General features: G+C 57.1%; 1 protein-coding gene across 1 annotated transcript; it reads right to left on the bottom strand.

Moving 5' to 3' along the window:
* Positions 1-1,908: 1,908 nt before the first annotated feature.
* Positions 1,909-17,748, bottom strand: SLC22A11 (solute carrier family 22 member 11). Its single transcript, XM_026483344.4, has 10 exons — positions 17,119-17,748; positions 15,612-15,715; positions 12,375-12,529; positions 12,107-12,275; positions 10,495-10,618; positions 9,626-9,741; positions 7,083-7,297; positions 5,894-6,002; positions 5,281-5,487; positions 1,909-3,587 (listed from the first exon to the last, which is right to left on the bottom strand). Exons 1-10 carry the CDS (start codon positions 17,509-17,511, stop codon positions 3,524-3,526), a joined length of 1,656 nt encoding a protein of 551 aa, XP_026339129.2. The 5' UTR covers positions 17,512-17,748; the 3' UTR covers positions 1,909-3,523.
* Between the last annotated feature and the right edge of the window lie 512 nt (positions 17,749-18,260).

Below are 18,260 nucleotides of genomic sequence, written 5' to 3'. Positions count from 1 at the left end.
CAAAGTTTTGTACTTTTCTGTTTATAGATCTTATCTTTCTTCAGTTGGGTTTATCCCTAGTATCACATTTTTCCATGCTCTTGTTAAGTGGCATTGTGTTAAACATTTCATTTCTGATTGCTACAAGTACGTAGAAATACAAGAGATTTTGTATCTTGACTTTGTCTCCTGTAACCTTGCTAAACTCATTTATTTGTTCTAGTAACATTTTTGTAGATGTCTTAGGATTTTCTACATTTTGTCAACTGCAAATTAAACATAGTTTTATGTCTTCCTTTCTTGTCTAGATGTCTTTTATTTTTTTCTTTCCTTATTGCACTAACTAGAACCAATATTGAATAGAAGTGGTGAGAGTGGACATCCTAACTTCAGTCCTGATCTTGACAGGAAAGCATTCAGTCTTTTGCCATTGAGTATGATGTTACCTGTAGGCGTTTCATAGACATCTTTTGTCAGGTTGAGGAAATTCACTAATTTTCCTAATTTGCTGAATGTTGTTTAGAATGGATATTGAATATTGTCAAATGCACTTTCTGTATCTATTGAGATGATCATATGGTTTTTCCTCTATAGTTTGTTAATAATTTAGCTTGTTAACCTTGATTTTTGAATGCTAAACCAACTTTGCATTCCTGGGATAAAGCCCACTCGGTCATGATGCATTGCCCTTCTTAGCATAATGTTGCATTTAATTTTCTAAATGTTTGTTAAGAATTTTGCGTCCAGGGGCGCCTGGGTAGCGCAGTCGTTAAGCATCTGCCTTGGGCTCAGGGCGTGATCCCGGCGTTGCGGAATCAAGTCCCACATTGGGCCCGGCGTTGCGGGATCGAGTCCCACATCGGGCTCCTCGGCTAGGAGCCTGCTTCTTCCTCTCCCACTCCCCCTGCTTGTGTTCCCTCTCTCACTGGCTGTCTCTCTGTCACATAAATAAATAAAAAATCTTAAAAAAAAAAAAGAATTTTTGTGTCGTCTGTGTTTGTAAAAAATATTGATTTATCTCTTTCTTGTTATATCTTTTTCTGACTTTAGAATCAGGGTGATGCTGGCCTCAAAAAATGAGCCAGAAAGTGTTCTCTCTTTTTCAGTCTTCTGGAAGATTTTGGGCATAATTGTTACTATTTTTTTTTGCTTAGTTGTTTGGCAGGGTTCACCAGTGAAGCCATGTGGGTCTGGAATTTACTCTGTGGGAAGGTTTCAAACCACAACCTCAATTTCTTTCACAGATATAGGGCTATTATATTATTTCTTCTTAAGCAAGCTTTGCTAGTTCATATCCTTCAGGAAATTTGTTAATTTCATCTAAGTTGTCAAAGTTGTTGGTAAAATGTTGCTCATATTTCCTTATCATTTTAATGTCTGTAGGATTGGTAGTGATGCTTCTTCTTTTACTCCTGGTATTGGTAATGTGTGTCCTTTCATTTTTTTTCCTGATCAGTATACATCTAGAGATTTATAAACTTTATTGATTTCTCAAAGAACCAGCCTCAGGTTTCATTGATTTTCTTGATTATTTTCTATTTTTCTGATTTCTGTTTAATATTTCCTTTATTTTACTTACTTTAGTTTAAATTACCTCTTTTTTCTGATTTCTAAAAGTAAAAACTGAGATATTGGATTTGAGACTTTCTTCCTTTCTAATGTAATCACTTAATGATATAAATTTCCTTTGAATCACTTCTCTAGCTTCATCCCACAAATTTTGATATGTCATTTTTAAAAATTTTCATTCAATTCAAAATATTTTCTAATTTCCTTTGTGATGGCTTCTTTGGCCCAGGGGTTATTTAGAAGTGTGTTGTTTAGTGTGAAGGAGTTTTCTAGCGATCTCTCTGCTACTGATTTCTAATATCTCTCTATGAGGATTCAAGAACATACTTTATATGATTTGAATTTATAAACATTTATTACATGTGAAGCAAGGCTAGAGACCCATGGAAGCTTGTTGGTGGGGGAAGCATGGTCTTTACCATGAGCTTCCAGAGAGTTTTAAGCAGATAGGGGATTTGATTTGAATTGTGTTTGATAGGCCTGGTGTGCATCGGATTTGACAGAGGGAAATGGGGATACCTGGGATGGGGAAACCAGCAGCTTGAGGCTTCCGAGTCATCCAAGGAGAGTGGGCAGTTGTCTAAAGGGTCTGGCTCTCCAGGGAAGGGTGTGGAAGTAACTCTGTGACAGGGCTGCCGATGTCAGGCCTGGAGGGCTGGAGGTGAGGGTGAGGAGCCTGGTGTGCTGGAAAGAGCCAGCGGCCTGACCAGGGCTCTGCCATGTGACTCCAGCATGTCACTCCACCTCTCTGAGCTTTGGTTTTCTTACCTCTGAAGTAGGTGGTCCGCCTCAATGAGCCCACAGTTTTAGCAGCGTGGGCTGCTGCCAGCACAGGGAGGGTCTTTGTGTGAATTAGGCAAAGGTGACCCCTTGAGACAGACAAACAACCAAAGGTGCCCCTGTGATGGAAGGCCTCAAATTAAGGCCCAATATGTTATGCTGCCTTGACATGTAGGGAAAGCAGGAGGGTCTCGAATGGCTAAACTGCAAGTCCTGCCCCACCTGCTCTTGTGGATCGGGCCCCGTAGCAAACAACACTTGTCAAGCAACCAGGGGCCATCCCTGCTATTCCTGAGCAGGGGGCTTCAGTTCCCCGTCAATGGGTGGGATTCCTCTGACACACCAATCACATCCTCCCTCAGGAACCGGGGGTCACTCTGCCCTCTTGGAGCTCCAAAGCCCGCTCCCACAGCCCCCGGTGGTTCCCGCGGTTCCCGCGTGCAGCCCCACGTGTCCTGCAGGGTTCGTGGTGCACCCTGGGCTGTGAGTACCTGTAAGTAATGGACTGCTGCATAACCACGGGCGGGAAGCTCTCCCTCCCCAACGGGTAAATAGGAGGCGATGAGCACAACTCCCCTCTGTGCCCGTGCAGCCTGGGCTGGATTTCAGCCCCCCCATTTCAGGCCTCCTCCGTTGGAGCCTTGGGCAGAGCGCAAGCTGAACACTGTAACTGGCAGCTCCATCAGCAGCTTCTGTTTGCTGGACTCTGGTCTGTGCTAAGATCTGTTAACCCTGCCGCCCCCTCCCCCCTCCCCGGGAGGTAGGTTCCGCGATTATTTCCATTTTACAGATGAGGACTCTGCAAATGGTGGGGGAGGGGTTGGGACTCAGGTCTGTCCAGATCCTTCCCTTTTTGTCCTAGGATCCACTCTGGTAGCTCGGAGGTGAGAAACCCGCAGCTTCCGGTTCAGTGAAGCAAGTCAGGAGTTTTGAGTGAAGGGGTGAAGATGGGAGCCCGGCGGGGAGGGCACGGAACCCATCTTGTCAACAGGCCAGGCTCTGCAGGGCTGAGGTGGGGGGAACAGAAGTGAGTGGGAAAGCAACCTTCAGCCTCAGTGCTGCCCCTCAGCCCAGCCGCCCAGCGCCGGCCACGCCAGACCCTCAGGGTTCTCCAGACTGCCTCCTCCCTCCGCTGGAGAGGAGGCAATTCCTTGTCGGGATCTTCAGCCAGAGGGGCTCCACGCAGGCGGAACTGCTAGAACCAGGTACTCTCTGTAACGACCACCTCTCGCCGCTTGCCCTTGGCTGCCGCCGATTTCCTAGAATAATCAAAAGACAGGGTGATGGTTTGTGGTCAGACGGCTGAAGGGCTCGGAGGGCGGAACTGGGGGTCAAGTCTTAGGAGCATGTAAACTCCACGAGGGTAGGGTTTGATTTTCCGCTGTGTCTCCAAAGGATAAGACGGTGCCTGAAACACAGTAGATGCTCAAAAAAGTGAAAGAGTAAGTTAACTCCCAGCTTCCCTGCTTCTTAGCTGAGTGTCCTTAGGCAAGTTACATGACCTCTCTGTGTCTTCATTTCCTTGGCAGTGAAATTGAACGTAATAGCACTCTGTGGGGTTGCTGTTTGGATTAAATAAGATGCACTATTGAGGCAGGAAGGGCCCTCTGAGCACCAGCTGTTAGTATTACTATCCTTTTAAAGATTTTATTTATTTATTTTTATTTGAGAGAGAGAGAGAGTGAGGAGGAGCAGAGGGAGAGGGATAAGCAGACTGCCCGCTGGGCGTGGCGCCCGATGCAGGGCTTTATCCCAGGACCCTGAGATCATAACTGGAGCCAAAGTCAAGAGTGGGACGTTTGACTGACTGAGCCACCCAGGTGCCCCCGTCCATTAGCGTGACCTTGGTCCTTGCTCAGCCTATTGCTGCCCCAGGACCACTCTTACCCAGGACACAGCAGCCACACTCCTGGGGCCTGTGCTGTGGGCCAGGCACTGTTCTCAGTGCTTTCATATAACAACTTCAACTCGAAAACGGTTCTTGGAGCTCGACAGGGTTTTGTTTTGTTTTGTTTTAACGCTCATTTTACAAATAAGGAAGCAGAAGCATCGTGGTGATTGGGACCATAAAATAAACTTGAGAGGGGCGCCTGGGTGGCGCAGTCGTTAGGCGTCTGCCTTTGGCTCAGGGCGTGATCCCGGAGTTCTGGGATCGAGCCCCACATCAGGCTCCTCCACTAGGAGCCTGCTTCTTCCTCTCCCACTCCGCCTGCCTGTGTTCCCTCTCTCGCTGGCTGTCTCTCTATGTCAAATAAATAAATAAAATCTTTAAAAAATTAAATAAATAAATAAAAATTTAAAAAATTTTTAAAAAACCAATAAACTTGAGGAACGTTCCCTCATTTCTGTTCTCTCAAAGGATGGCGTGAGGGGAGCATGCTGTGTTCCAGAACTGTGCTGTTGATCTGTCTGGGCCTGGGATCCCTTGGGGAAGGAGGGACTAGGGCGGTCAGAGCTGGCTCCATCCTCTTGGGTGAGTTTGGTCAGAGAGGTCAGTGCGTGTCCGGGGAGTAGGGCTTCGGTCCCAGGCAGTCTGGCTGCAGAACCAGGCTCACAGCCTTTGCATTTCCCTGCCTAGGGGATGATCGCTTTCTACCTGGGAGACCTCGAATCATCCCTTTATCTCTCTGAGCCTCTGGTAAACAGCGAAGGAAATAGGCTCTTCTTGGCAGTGCTGTTGCAATGATTACGTGGTTTCCGACGCAAGCCCTGATGCCCGCCGGGTCGCTATCCCGAGGCACTGGGAATGCGGTCAGCTCTCGGCACCCCAAGCTGCTGGTGTCATCTCGATGACAAGCCCAGCAAGCTCCGGCCTCTTCGTCTGGCACATCTCCCTCACCCTCGGGCTCTCCTGTCCCGGGGCTGTGGGGAGGCTGCCCCCACATCTGCAGCCCTGCCCAGCTTCCTCCCGGAAGCCCAGCCCTACTCCCAGGGTGGTGAGGGATCACTCACTGGTTCTCCAGGTCCTGGATGGTGTCAGGAAGTGGGAGTCCCTGGGTCTCTGGGAGGAAGAGCAGGAGGATGAGGCTGGAAGCCATGGGGATAACACCGTAGGAGATGGGGGCCAGCAGGGGTGCGGCCTGGCGAGTCATCCTGATTAGGGGGCCTGTCACAGCCCCCAGACGACCTGCCGACTGCAGGAAACCATCTGCTGTCATCCTGTGGGTGGAGGGGAGGGCCCAGACCCTTGTCATCGCTGCCACTTTCAAGAAGGGGACTTTCCTGGGTGGGTGGGTGGGGGAGGCATTTGGCTGGGCCAGGATGTGCCAGGGGAGGGGAAGCTGTGTTGAAGGAGCGGCACTCCTCGAAGTCTCTCCTAACACTACCTCCTCCATGGAGCCCACCCAGATTTTCCCACCCACAGGGGGCCTCTGCTTCCTGAGAACATCCAATCCAGGGTCCTTCATGGACTCTCTAGGACACACCCCATTCTCCCTGGTCTGCTGCGTGTTCCTGGATGCCCAGCCCCTCCCTGCCCTCCCCACTGGCTTTCCCAGGGACATCCCTTTCTCGTGCGCCCTGGGTCTGGCCGCCCCTCCCGGGTGCAGCGTGCAGCCCAGCCTACCGCAGTGCAGTTGGGTAGAGTTCGGGCTTGTAGACAGAGATAGAGGTTAAGCTTATGCCAAAGCACCCCTTTCCCAGCACGGCGAAGACCAGACGCAGGGTCGGCAAATCTGGACAGAGGAAGAGGGTGACATGGGGTCTGCCCAAGGGGTCCCCAGGCAGCCTGGAGCGCAGGGCTTCCTTGACGGCCCCTGGGTGCCCCATGGTGCTGACTCGGTGCCAGGCTGCCCAGGGCTGACGGGGATACGGGTGCAGCATGACATCACGGTCGGTGGCCTGCAGGGGCAGGCGGGCAGGGCCAGGCGGGCAGGGCCAGAACCCAGCCAGGTCTGGGACGGGCGAGCTGGGCAGCTGAGGGTGGCTCTCAGGGCCTGCTCCCTACGGTGTAAGCATGCCAAGGCTCTTTGGGGCTGGGCTGTGCTTCCTCCCGTGAAGGAGGGGGTCATGACAGGTCCTTCTCGTGGCCCTCCGCTGCTAGGAAGCCCCGCCCCAGCTTTCCCTCCCACGGGTTGTAATGAAGTCTCAGAAACTGTCACCCTTGTCTTTGCAAGTTTTCTCCAAGCTGCTTGTTTGCGAGGCCGGCCCTCTGCCTCCCTCCTGGCTTTGCTCTCAGCCCAGGTCTCCACCAGCCTCCCCGCCTTGAGCCATAAATGAAGACTCGAGAGGGTTTGGGGGGCATTAAAGCCTCATTCAGAAAGACAAGGGCCCTCACCAGCAATCTGCACACAAATGCCTCTTGCTTCTTTAACAAGGGAGAAGAAAACCACCCCAGCGCCCCAGGCTTCGTGTTCCTGCCTTACTTCAAGCAACCTAAAGCATCTAGCAGCTTCCCCAGCCCCTCCTCCCACCTCAGGACCAGCCCCGGGCTTGAAGTCTGGTCCCAGCCCTGGCCCTGTCCCTGGCTCACTGAGTGACCTGTGGCACCCAGCTTCACCTCTCTGAAACTCAGTCGCCTCAGGGGAAAGGGGGGGGGGGCAGTGAGGGGATTGGATGCCTGAGCTGAAGTGGCAGGTGTAGGCTTGGACACAGCCTGCACACAGGGCTGCAGGGGTGCTGGGGTGGGGGGCACGGGAGGGGAAGGACCCCAGGAGGCGCGGGGCGGGGGGGGGGGGGCGGCAGGGAAGCCAGTGCCCCAGGCTGTCAGCAGCTCAGCCCACTCAGGCCACCCCTCCATGCTGCCTAGGCCTCACCTTGTGGGACCAGTACGTTGGCCAGGATGGAGAGGCCAGCCATGGTCTGGAAGCTGGCCAGGGTCATGCGGTGGCCCAAGAAGCTGAACAAGAAAGTGGTGGTGGCCCGGCCCAGTAAGTCCACAGCTCCGAAGAGGACCTGGAGGAGGAAGATGTCGCTCCCCAGGTTTTGCAAGTCCAGGACCAGCCCGTAGTAGGAGACCATTTGGGAGAAGCTGCAGGGCAAAGCCAGAGATGGGATCCCTGCCCCACAGAGGAGAGGGCACATGCCCGGGCTGTCCCCAGATGGCACAGGTGTCCTGAGCACGTCACTACCGGACCCCGAAGAGCCTGTCTGTCGGACGCCGACACGTCTCTCTAGAATGGGGCTGGCCCAGGAGAGAAAGGGCAGGTTTCATTCATTCCGCTTTAGCCGTCACTTCTCAGGCTCCCCGGCCACCAGCCAGCCACCAGCCAGCGGGGACACTTAACTCTCTGGGCTGTGTGCGTCAAGCTGAGCCTCAGGTCTGGCCCTAGCCCTCTCTGGCTTTGCTTCCAGTCGTGGCCAGAACCATGACCTGGCCCCAGCTCTACTAGCCCTGAACCTGGGCCAGTCTCTGCCCCTTCCCGGATGCCCATTTCTTTATCTTGAAAGATAGGATTCTGAGTAGTAAGAGGTGGCCTGTGTTCTTCTTTCAGGAAGGAAATTCTTATTTTCCCAGCTTCTGGGAGTGCCGCCTCTCAGCCGGCGAAAGCATCCTACGACACAGGGCGGAGGGACGACAGAGGGCAGAGGGACAGCTCAGAAGGGCCACCCCAGCTCCTTGAGCCCTCCGTGGTTTTGCAGGGGGCCTTGCTGTGACTGCCACTGGGACTGCTCCCTTGCTCTCCCCTCCGCTCCCCTCTCCTAGCCTCCCCATCCGGGGCCACGGGAAGGGATCCCAAGAGGCCTGGCCAATGAACTTCCTGCTTACTGACCTCCACCCCAAGTCTGCTGGCCGGAGGGTGAGGGGGGCAGAGGGGTAGGGAGTGGACATGGGACAGACCGCCCGGGCTTCTGGGTAGCTGAAGCTGAACTGACAGTGGCTGATTTCTGCAGTCTGGAGATCAAGTTTGGACCCAGCAGTGGAATTATGGAATTATTCCCTACTGCTTTTCAAATCCGTCCCCATCCCCGCTTCGCCGACACTCCCCTTGGGCCGCAGCTGTCACCCGCTGCAGACTAAAGCTGCAGTCCTCAGTGTTTCCCCGAAGTCTGGGGAAGCCCCGTGGGGGAGGGGCTCAGCTCTGGCTCCAAGCAGCTGATGCTGGAGGATGTAGGGCTGGTACCAAAGGGGTTACCGGTGGAAGCCGAGACACCCACAAGGTGAGCCGCCGCCGAGCAGCCTGTGATTTGAACAACAAAGGAGGCCGAGCAGCCCCTGGGGACACTGAGGCAGCCTTGAGGGTTTTGAAGGAAAGTTCCCCAACATTCCTGGCACCAGGCACTCCTTCTCATTTGCCAGGAAAAAAAAGAAAAAAGTATTTGATCCATTCTCTAAGACGTAGCAAATATTTGCCATTGGAACCCATATGTGGTTAAATATAGCATAAAATAAACGTTTTCCTAATCTTCAGCTTTATTTCAAGATCAAGTCTCCATCAAACCTGACCCTCACTTCTCAGTATGCTCCCTGCAAGTCACTGGAACTGAATCTGTTTTATTAAGGGCCTTCTGCCGACCCCAGGTGCCCGTGGGCGCCAAAGCGGGGCCTGCCGGCGAGTCCGTGCTCAAGGTGGGGCCTGGTGGGCAAGGAGGCAGCTCAGACAAGCTTCAAAGGCCAGTTCTGTCATCTTGGGCAAGTTACCTGCCCCGCGGGGGGTGTAAATGAACTTGGGGTAAGTGGGCCAGTGGCCCTCTCCAGCCCATAGGCTCCACCTCCAGCCAGGCCTTCAGCGCCCCCTGTCCCTGACCTCTAGCTGGCTTCCCGCCGGACCCCCCACAGCCCCTCCCTGGTGTCGCTGGGACTCCTGCCTCCTGGGAGATCTGCCTGTCTGGGCCAGAAATGGGCTTCCTGAGGCCCTGCAGGAGCTGTTCCCCGCCCCCACCACGGACACAGGAGAGGCCGCGTTTAGGCAACAAACTCGAGCAGTGGATGGGCCGAGTAAGATAGAAGGGCCCACTGCGACCCCCAGGCTGACTGCGAACAGGCCCGTCAGCGGCCCACCTCAAAACAGCCAGGAGCCCTCGCTGCCCAATCAGCCGCTTACACCTGGGCACAGGTACCAAAAAAGGAATGCTCCACATGTCCCCCCACCTCCTCCTCCTCCCCCTTAACTACAGCCCCCTCCCCCCACCACCTTCTGGCAGACAGTCTCCTCTGCTCTCCTGCCCGCTGCTCCCTCGCAGTGTATTCAATAAACTTCTAGGTCTTTTGTTCTGTCTTGGGTGAATTCTTCCATCGCCCCAGGCCCTGGGCCCTGGCCGCAGGCCTCCACCGATCCCACCCCATCGGGCTGCTGCACCAACACCGCCTGCCCCAGCCCCAGCCCTGGCTCTGGGAGGGACAAGCGGGGCGACGCACCTCACCAGGAACATGCCACAGCTTCTCCAGCGGAGCCTGGGCACGAGAAACAGGTCCAGCAGCGACCTGCGGGCCTTCGCGGCGGCCATCTCCTCCTCCATGCTGGTCAGGAGCACCTGCGGGGAGAACGGGCACAGTGGGGGGGGCATCGGGCCCGCCTCGCCCCCATGCTAGGGAATGGTGTCCAGGTGGGCAGAGTGATGGGAGGAGCTCCGCCTTGGCTTCTGGAAGCTGGAGAGCCTTGGGGTGGGGGCGGGGATGGAGACAGAAAGAAAGATCTGTCTCTGGCCCCCTGACAGAGCTCCCTTCTGCAGACCTGGCCCCCCTACTCTGAGCCGAGGACCAGTCTTGTGTCCCAGCCCTGGCCCTCTGAGCTGCGGGCTGCTCTGGGCAGTTCCTACACAAAGCCTGACCCCTTCTTGCTCCTCATGGCTGGTGTCACGGTTAGCCTCCTACTCCAGCCACACTGGCTCCCCACTGCACCCAAGTGCCCATCTCCAGACTCTTCCTGCCCCTCTGGGCCCCGCCTGCCCTGTGCTCGGCTCAGTCCTGATCGGCTCACCTCCTCCTGGAAGCCTTCCTGGTCCTCCCACCTCCCACCTGTGCTTTGCTTTTACTGCACATCCTCCCACACCTACTTCCTTGAAATAATCACCTTCAGAGAAGCACATGCAGGTTCCCCCAAACACACCGAGAAGCCCTGTGAGGTGAGTACGTAATGCATGTGGATGGAGGCTGCTGACAAGCTAGCTGGGGGGTTGTCGCTGCTGTTATTGGAGTGGGTAGCGGTGAAGTTGGTGAGAAGACATCCGTGGCTGTCCTCTCCCTGCCATGTCTCACATTCTGGGTCACAAACAGGGGCATCTCACCTCGACGGTCAGTGACTTTGTGGCTTGCTTGTGGCCGTTGATCCTGGCCACCTTTCTGAGCTCCTGAAGGGCTTGGTCTGGTTTGCCCACAATAATCAGCCATCGGGCAGACTCCGGCAGCCACCTGTTATGGAAGCAGAGGCTTGCCTGGGCCTCTGCGCTCTTCCCACGTCCTGGGCCCTCCTCGCCAGGTCAGGAAGGGGATGTGGGCAGCCGCTCCCCCAGCGGCAGTGGGAGAGAGACGGCAGCTGCTCTCCCCTCCGCGCTGCTGGTGCCAGCTGGGAGACTGGCAGGCCCCCACGGCTCCAGAGTAAAGCTGAGTCCCAGTGCCTGGCCGCCCTCTTTCCCCCATGCCACCCCATCTGGCTTCCCGGCGGCCAGGGGCTCGCACACGGCCAGTGCACGGGCTGCCTGGGCCTACGGTGATGCTGAGCCCATTTCTGTGACAGCTCACGTCATGCTGAGTTTAACACACACACACACACACACACACACACACACACACACACACATCCCCAGCCAGAACTGAGTGGTTTTATAAAAGTAGCCTGCTTCTTCCCGGCCTCAGGGCAGATGGCAGGGAGAGGCATCTCCTGGGTGAAAGGACTGGCATTTTCCCAGCCTGGCGGGGCTTAGCCCTGTTTGCAGAGAAGCTAAGAAGTCTGGAGTCCAGAAGCCCTCTGGCGTAGTGGTTCAAAGAGCCAGCTTGCCTGGGTTCAAATCCCGCCTCTGGCACTTAGCGGCTGGCTGTGTGGCCGGGGACAAGTCACTAAACCTCTCTGGGCCTCAGTCCCTCATCTGAAAATGGTGGTCATCATACCATCTTCCTCGTCAGAAGAAGTGAATACACGTCCGGTATGACCAACAGCACCTGGGACGCACCCAACCAGGGGGACTAGGAGGGGCCTGGTAATTGTGATTACGGGATGTCTTCCTCCTCGCTTACTGATCCTGTTGCTGTCGATAAAACTCGCGTGGTCAGTAGCTTCTGATCTGTTTTATATGGTGACATGTCCCCATGAACTAAAACCGCGTCTGGCAGGGGGCAGTAAATACTCGAGAAGGAATGAATGGGTCCTTGCTACTCTCTATACCCCGCAGTGGACTTACAGGGCTCAGGTCTACCCAACCCCGGCTCACAGACACGAGAGAACTTACAGGATCATGAATTTGTGTCTGTTTCCTGGTCCCTCACCCAAGCACGTGTTTCCAGACCTCGGGGAGTGTTGCAGCACCCCGAAAAATCGTGATAATGGTATCTTTTCATATCCAACGCCAGTCCTCACTGACTCAGGGGCCCGCGGGCGGGCGGGCAAGTGATATGAAGGAATGGGGCTGGCAGGTGGGGGGCAGCTGGTGCCGGGGAGGGGAAGGCCCGGGGGCCAGAAGGAGCCTCAGACCTCTGGCTAAAATGCCCACCCTGGAACTCTGAACCCCCCGAGATGTCTCTCCTCGGCAGGGGCTCTGCACGCATCGTTGCCCTCCATGGCTCTCAGCGTCTCGGGATCCACGCTGGCCAGGGCGGTGGGGGTGAGGGGCACCCTGGCCCTCCAAGTCTCCCTCCTAGTGAGTGACGTCCTCCCCAAGGGCAAAGGCCCCACACTGTACCGACCAGGATATCAGGAAGATGGCAAAGAAGGGCATCGACACGGCCAGCTGGAGGGTTCGCCAGTCCCGGACGGTGAAGGCCAAGGCCCCCAGGATCATCTGGCCAAGGCTATAAGAGCATCCTAGCATTGTGATGGTGACGGCCCTCCTGCGGGTTGTGGTCCACTCCACCACTGAAAGGTGATGCAGGCAGGCGGGTAAGGGCCGAGGGGGGCCTAGGGCTCCATCCCCCGCACCCCACCATGGCAGGTCCAGCCAGAGGAAGGACTCACTGAGCGTCACCGGGGTCATGATGATGCCGGCCACTCCGAAAGCGCTCAGGAACCGGAGGCCACAGTAGATGAGGAAATTGGAAGCAAAGGCGGTGCCGGTGTTGGCCAAGGCCACCTGCAGGCAGCACCAGCTCAGTGACGGCTTCCGCCCGAACCTGTGTTGGAGACAAGCACCGAGGGGGCCTGGAGAGGGGCCCTGGGGACCCGGGCCTGGAGGCAGGTGCTTCAAGGGAAAGGAGGGTTCGAGAGGGTGGGGCACCTGCTGGGGCACCCAGTGCAGACCCCGCCTGCACCCCAGGTCTCCTAGCAGCATGCTCCGAGTGTGCTTGTTACAAAAACGGCAGACGCCTTCATCTCAGGGCCAGCGTCACCTCAGGGTCAAGAAAGGGCTTTGGCTGGGGCGCCTGGGTGGCTCAGTTGGTCAAGCGTCTGCCTTCAGCTCGGGTCATGGATCGAGTCCCACTTCGAGCCCACTGCTCAGTGGGGAGGCTGCTTCTCCTCTCCCTTTCCCACTGCCTCTCTCCCTGGCTTGTGTTCTCTCTCTCTCTCATTCTCTCTCTCTCTCTCTCTCAAATAAATAAATAAAATCTTAAAGAAAAAAAAAGAATGGGTTTTGGTTGAATCACTGTATTGCACACCTGGAACTCATGTTACAATACATGTTAACTAACTGGAATTTAAGCAAAAACTGAACAAAGATAGGCTTTGGCATCAGAAGCCTGGGTCTGAGCACAGCTCTGTCCTGCCTCGGTGACCTTGGGCACAGGACTCGCCCCCGTCTGTGTGATGGGGGTGTGCATGATGACAGCCTCGCAGAGCTGTGAAAATCATGATGCCGACCAAGGGGGCAGTGCGGCCGGGAAGGGAGCGCACGTGGCCTTGGGCAAGCCGGCTGGCTCCCCGCCGGTCTGTGCACGGGGACCAGAGCTCCCACGAGACAACCGGTGTCGGACCCTCAGCCCTCACCTGCACACCCACCGTGCCACTACCACTCCGAGGCTGCCTTAGCCCGAGTCACGGCCTGCGTTTAGCTAAAGTGTGCGTCGGTCCAATGGGAGAGATGTGGGCAAAGCTCAGCCCGCCTGTCGGCGCATCGCCCGGAACAAGGACGTGCGGCCCAGACCCAGGGCGAGGTCTGGATGCTGACTCTGGCCCTGACGCCAGGCTCACTGGGCAGGCTGCAGATCGACGGCGATCTGGCTCCCTGTGTGGACGGCCCCTGGGGAACGAGCCAGAGCCGCACGGCAGCTGTCCTCTGAAAGTGCCACCTGGACCCCATCCTTCCCCACTGCTCGGGCCCCCCACCATGCTCAGGATTAAATAAGGCCCCCAGGGGACGATGGTAGCAGAACCAGAGCACAAGGAGGCCGCCCTGTGCCAGCTCTCTGTGATTGACCCCCTTTCTGTGATTAACCCACGATAACCCCATGGATAGAGCCAGGTCCCCACTTACAGGAAGAAACGGAGGCACAGAGAAGCAACACACCCACCTTCTAGGGAATTAGGGCAAGAGAAGCGGGGATGGGAACCCAGGGGTCAGACCCCAGAGCCCGCACGGTCAGGAGAAAGTCGGGGAGCCGTTCGTTCATTCACAAAATAATGACTGAGTGCGTGCTGTGTGCTGGATGCTGGGGACACGACGCCCCTGCCTTCTTGGAGCCACGTGTCTTGGGGACGCACACGGTGGATGAGCGAGCACGTGAGTGAGTGAGCACTGTCAGGGTAGGTGCAGTGAGGAAGGAAAGAAGGCATGGCCCGGGTGGCGCCCCCAGCACGTGGTGGGAGGAGGCTGCCTGGGGTTGAGGCCTGTGTGCTGGGCACAAAGAGACCACGGGGAAAACCTTCAGAGCGAGGCTCGGCCACTGGCCACCGGCCCCTCGGGCTCTGCAGCCGGGATGCCGGGGGTGCTCCGGGGGGGCCGGCATGGCCGTGGGGGAGAAGCCAAGTGCCAAGCAGGGGTGGAGGGATGGGGGGGCAGGAACTGTCCTCAATGCGGTGGCGATGGAGGACTTCAGGCTGGCATCAACCAGATCCACGTATAGGTTTTTGCAAAGTCACTCTGAATGGAGGCAAGAGACCCTTGAGGAGGCCAGAGCCTGCCTGGGCAAGAGAGGCAGGTGGCTTGGGCCAGGGGACAGTATGGAGGAGAGGGGCGTGGGGCTGGAGCTGGGGGCGAGGGTAGGAGAACAGGGCTGGCTCCCAGGATTGGGTGTGTGCCATGGGCCAAGGGGGCCGTTTTCCCAGTTGGAGTCTGGTGCGGGGGAGGGGGGTTGGCGCAGGCGGTGGGGGGGTTCTGGGCAGGTGGGGGGGGGGGTCTGGGCAGGTGGTGGGGGATCCGGCATTGGCCGCAGTAAATGTGAGGCCAATGCTCCTCCATGTGGGAACTCCAAGCAGGCAGCTGGCTTCACCAGCCGAGTGGGTGTGGTGTAGGCATTACTGGCACTCAGTGGTGGGGCCCGAAGGCCCGAAGTATTGGGGTGGGCAGCTGGCCAAGAGAAGGGGCGGGGATCGGTCCTGGGGGCACCAGCTCACAAGGAGGATGAGGGAGCAAAAAGGGGAGGAGCCAGAGGAGGGGGAAGAGGATTTCTAGTTCACAACGCGCCTTGTACTTGGAGTTGGAAGAACGCGGGTGGGGGCGCCTCGGTGGCTCCGTTGGTTAAGCAGCTGCCTTCAGCTGGGGTTATGATCCCAGGGTCCTGGGATCGAGTCCCATATTGGGCTCCCTGCTCAATGGGGAGCCTGCTTCTCCCTCTCCCTCTGCTCCAACCCCCCCCCGCCCACTCACTCGCATGCTCTCTCTCTGAAATACATAAATAAATAAAATCTTGAAGAAGAAGAAAGAGAAGGTTGTTGGCCGTCACTGCTCCCTGGGAACCTGGGACCTGGGACTTGCATCTAGACCAAGGGATCCCCGTCTCTTAAGGAACGTGACATTCATGGGCCATTTCTTTTTTTTTTTTTTTTAATAAAAGATTTTATTTATTTATTTGACAGAAATAGAGACAGCCAGCGAGAGAGGGAACACAAGCAGGGGGAGTGGGAGAGGAAGAAGCAGGCTCATAGCGGAGGAGCCTGATGTGGGGCTCGACCCCACAACGCCAGGATCACGCCCTGAGCCGAAGGCAGACGCTTAACCGCTGTGCCACCCAGGCGCCCCTTCATGGGCCATTTCTATACTTCTGTCCCCATGATGCTCATTCTGTCCAGGAGGAGCGGAGGGGGAGAGAAGATACTCACCGGTCAGAGAGGAGGCCCCAGCAGAAGGACCCCAGCAGGACCCCGACCATGTAGATGGACTGGACCATGGGCTTCAGGCTCTGGTAGTCACACACTAGGTCCCACTGGAAGAGAAGGAGCGCACAGCAGCTGGGCTCAGGGGACGCAGAATAGCAGGGCCTGGGTGGCAGAGGGAGGTTCAGGTAGGGAGTTCCCAGCCAGGAGCACCTGGTCAGCCTGGGTTCTGGGGGGGGGGGCCCTCGGGCCAGGCGACAGAGGTGGAAGGGGTGTGCCGCGGGGGCCTCCGCTCTGTCCTCCCAGCTAGCCGCGTGGCGCACACGTGACTCGGCCACTCCGCGTGGACAGGGGCAGGCAGCAGTGCGCGGGGGCTGAACCACAGGCTGGGGTTCTAACTTGTGGACGGCTGGCTGGGTGAGCCCGGGGGTTCCTGCACCCGCTGAGCCTGTTTTCTCGCCCAGAAGGGGGCCCCTGTAGCTGCTTCCCTCGCAGAGCCGTCAGGATGAGCAGAGAGTGCCGAGGACGTACCAGCGTAATTTCTGAGTGCCTCCTGCCCGGGTCTGGGCAGCCGCAGCCCAAACACCTTCCACCAGGCAACCCTCCACCCAAACCTGACAGCTTCACTCAGTTTCTGCCTCTCTCGCCAGGGCCACTGCAGCAGGAGTCCCCTGTCCCCATGGGGCAAAGCGATCGCTGGAAAATGCAAAGCAGACCCCTCACTTCCTTGACGCAAAGCCTCCAGTGACTTTCCTTTGCACTTGAAGAAAGTACACCTCACCCACCTTCCATGCATGGTGGCCTGGCCCCTGACCCTTTGTGCCCAGACACATTGGGCCTCCTTCTGCTCCTTGAACACCCCACACCTGCTCCTACTTGGACTTCTGTCCCCACTGGGCTCTCTCCACACCTTCGTGTGACTGATTCCTTGTCTCCTAATCCAGGTCTCACCTCTAGAGAGGCCTTCCCCACCTGCCTCTCCTCCCTGCTCACAGGACCTACTTTTCTCCTTTGTAGAGGCAGGACAGGATGTGATGGAGACCCAGCTTCCGGCTCCTGACCGTCTGGGAGGAGTTGGGTGCTGGAGTGTGTGAGCTGTGTGTCCTGGGCACCTTACTTCCCTCACTGTGCTTCTGTTTTGTTCCTTACCAGATGTAGACAATAAGACCCCGCTCGTGAGATTGGCGCGAGACAGGAGGGGAAGCCTCCGGAACAGTGCCCACCACGGCACAGTGCCTGCCACTCTCCTGTGAGTGCGGCGTTAAATGTTGACCGATTCTGAAGCTGCCAGTAGAACGTAATAAGCTCCTCAAAGGCTCCCTGCTCACCCTGGAACGCTAGCCTCAGATCAGGGTCTGGACCCTCCTAAGCAGTGCGTAAATACGCATTGAGAGACCAGCAGTTAATTCAGTGGCACTGGGGGCATGGTAGGATCCTTCCAGACATGGGCAGGTGGGCATCCCTGGGAGGCCAGGCAAGAGAGCCGTGGGTTTGGCATTGGGGGGGTGCTTACCTCCGCCACGATGGTGGAGGTGAAGGTGCTGCGGTCGTAGACCCAGCCATCCACGCACGGCTCCGTGGCAGCCTCGCTCCAGTTGGTGGCCGTGGCGTTGGGGTCCAGGAGCTGCCACTGCGGTTGGCGGAAGCGGCGACACTGGTGGGGCTCCTGGTTGGGGCCCGGGGGGATGGAGATGGTCAGGAGGGCCTTGGAGGTGAGGTTTGCGGGGGCCTCAGAGCTATTGTCCAGCATGTGGACCCAGCAGCGGTGGCCCGGGATGGCAGCCGAGAAGTTCTCCATCAGCAGCTGGGAGGGCACCAGCATGGAGGGAAGGAGGAGTGTGAAGACCTGCAGGGCCTGGAAGAGGCCCACTCCCCCTGCTCGCTCCAGGAGCTCGGCGAACGCCATGGGCAGAGCCGTGGGTGGCCGGGGTGGCGATCCGGGAGGTCGGGGAGCCCTCGAGTGTCTGGCTGCTGCCAGGATCCACTAGCAAGTGCCGGAACCCTGGGCTATCGGACCTTCTGGCCTCGCTAGGCTGCAGCTGAGTTGGGAGCATGGGCTAGCAACCGGCCGGTCGAGTCAGTCCCGAGAGGCCCAGAGGCTTTCAAGAATCTCCTCCTTACCCTGTTTCTGGGAATGACGCTTGGGTGCCCCACCCCTCGGGAGAGGGGACATCAGGGACAAAGCTCACGTGTCTAGGCTGCCTGGGGCATCCGAGGTGCCCTGGCTCTCCAGCACCGAGAGTAAAAGATCAAGCAGGTGTGAAAAAAAAAAGACGCACTAAGCTGTGATGTTACTGAGCTCCAGCTGTGGAGGGAAGCGCACCCGGCCGTGGCCTTGGTTAAAGTTCAATCTCGGCGTGGGCTCCGGGGCAGGAACGTGGGGTCCAGCTACTGAGGGAGGCTTTGGCAGCTCTCTGCTGGGGGCCTGCTCACATTCCTAAACGGAACTTGCAGACCCTTCTGCGTGTGGCCCTTTAAACCAGGAAACTGTTGGCCTGAGCTGCAACCGTGTTGGACGCTAGACCAAGATTTCAGGCCATTTTGCGACAGCACAGAGGCGGGGGCACCGGGTGGGGCCCTCCCTAGCTGGCCCCCGCCGCCCCGAGGCTGCAGGGAAGCAGGTGGGCTCCCGGAATGGTACGGAGGGAGCTGGCA

The sequence above is a fragment of the Ursus arctos genome, unplaced genomic scaffold (assembly GCF_023065955.2).
Source record: "Ursus arctos isolate Adak ecotype North America unplaced genomic scaffold, UrsArc2.0 scaffold_23, whole genome shotgun sequence".
NCBI classification, from domain to species: Eukaryota; Metazoa; Chordata; class Mammalia; order Carnivora; family Ursidae; genus Ursus; species Ursus arctos.
Note: the sequence above shows the minus strand (reverse complement) of the source record. Positions and strands in the feature narration are given on the sequence as shown.

Bases quoted from the DNA above. Each gene is read 5' to 3' on its own strand.
- SLC22A11 (XM_026483344.4), bottom strand. From the start codon at position 17,511: ATGGCGTTCGCCGAGCTCCTGGAGCGAGCAGGGGGAGTGGGCCTCTTC. The intron at 12,276-12,374 runs GTGAGTCCTTCC...ATCACCTTTCAG, and splicing joins CATGACCCCGGTGACGCTCA to TGGTGGAGTGGACCACAACC. The intron at 5,488-5,893 runs GTAGGCTGGGCT...CTCCACCCACAG, and splicing joins CTCTACCCAACTGCACTGCG to GATGACAGCAGATGGTTTCC.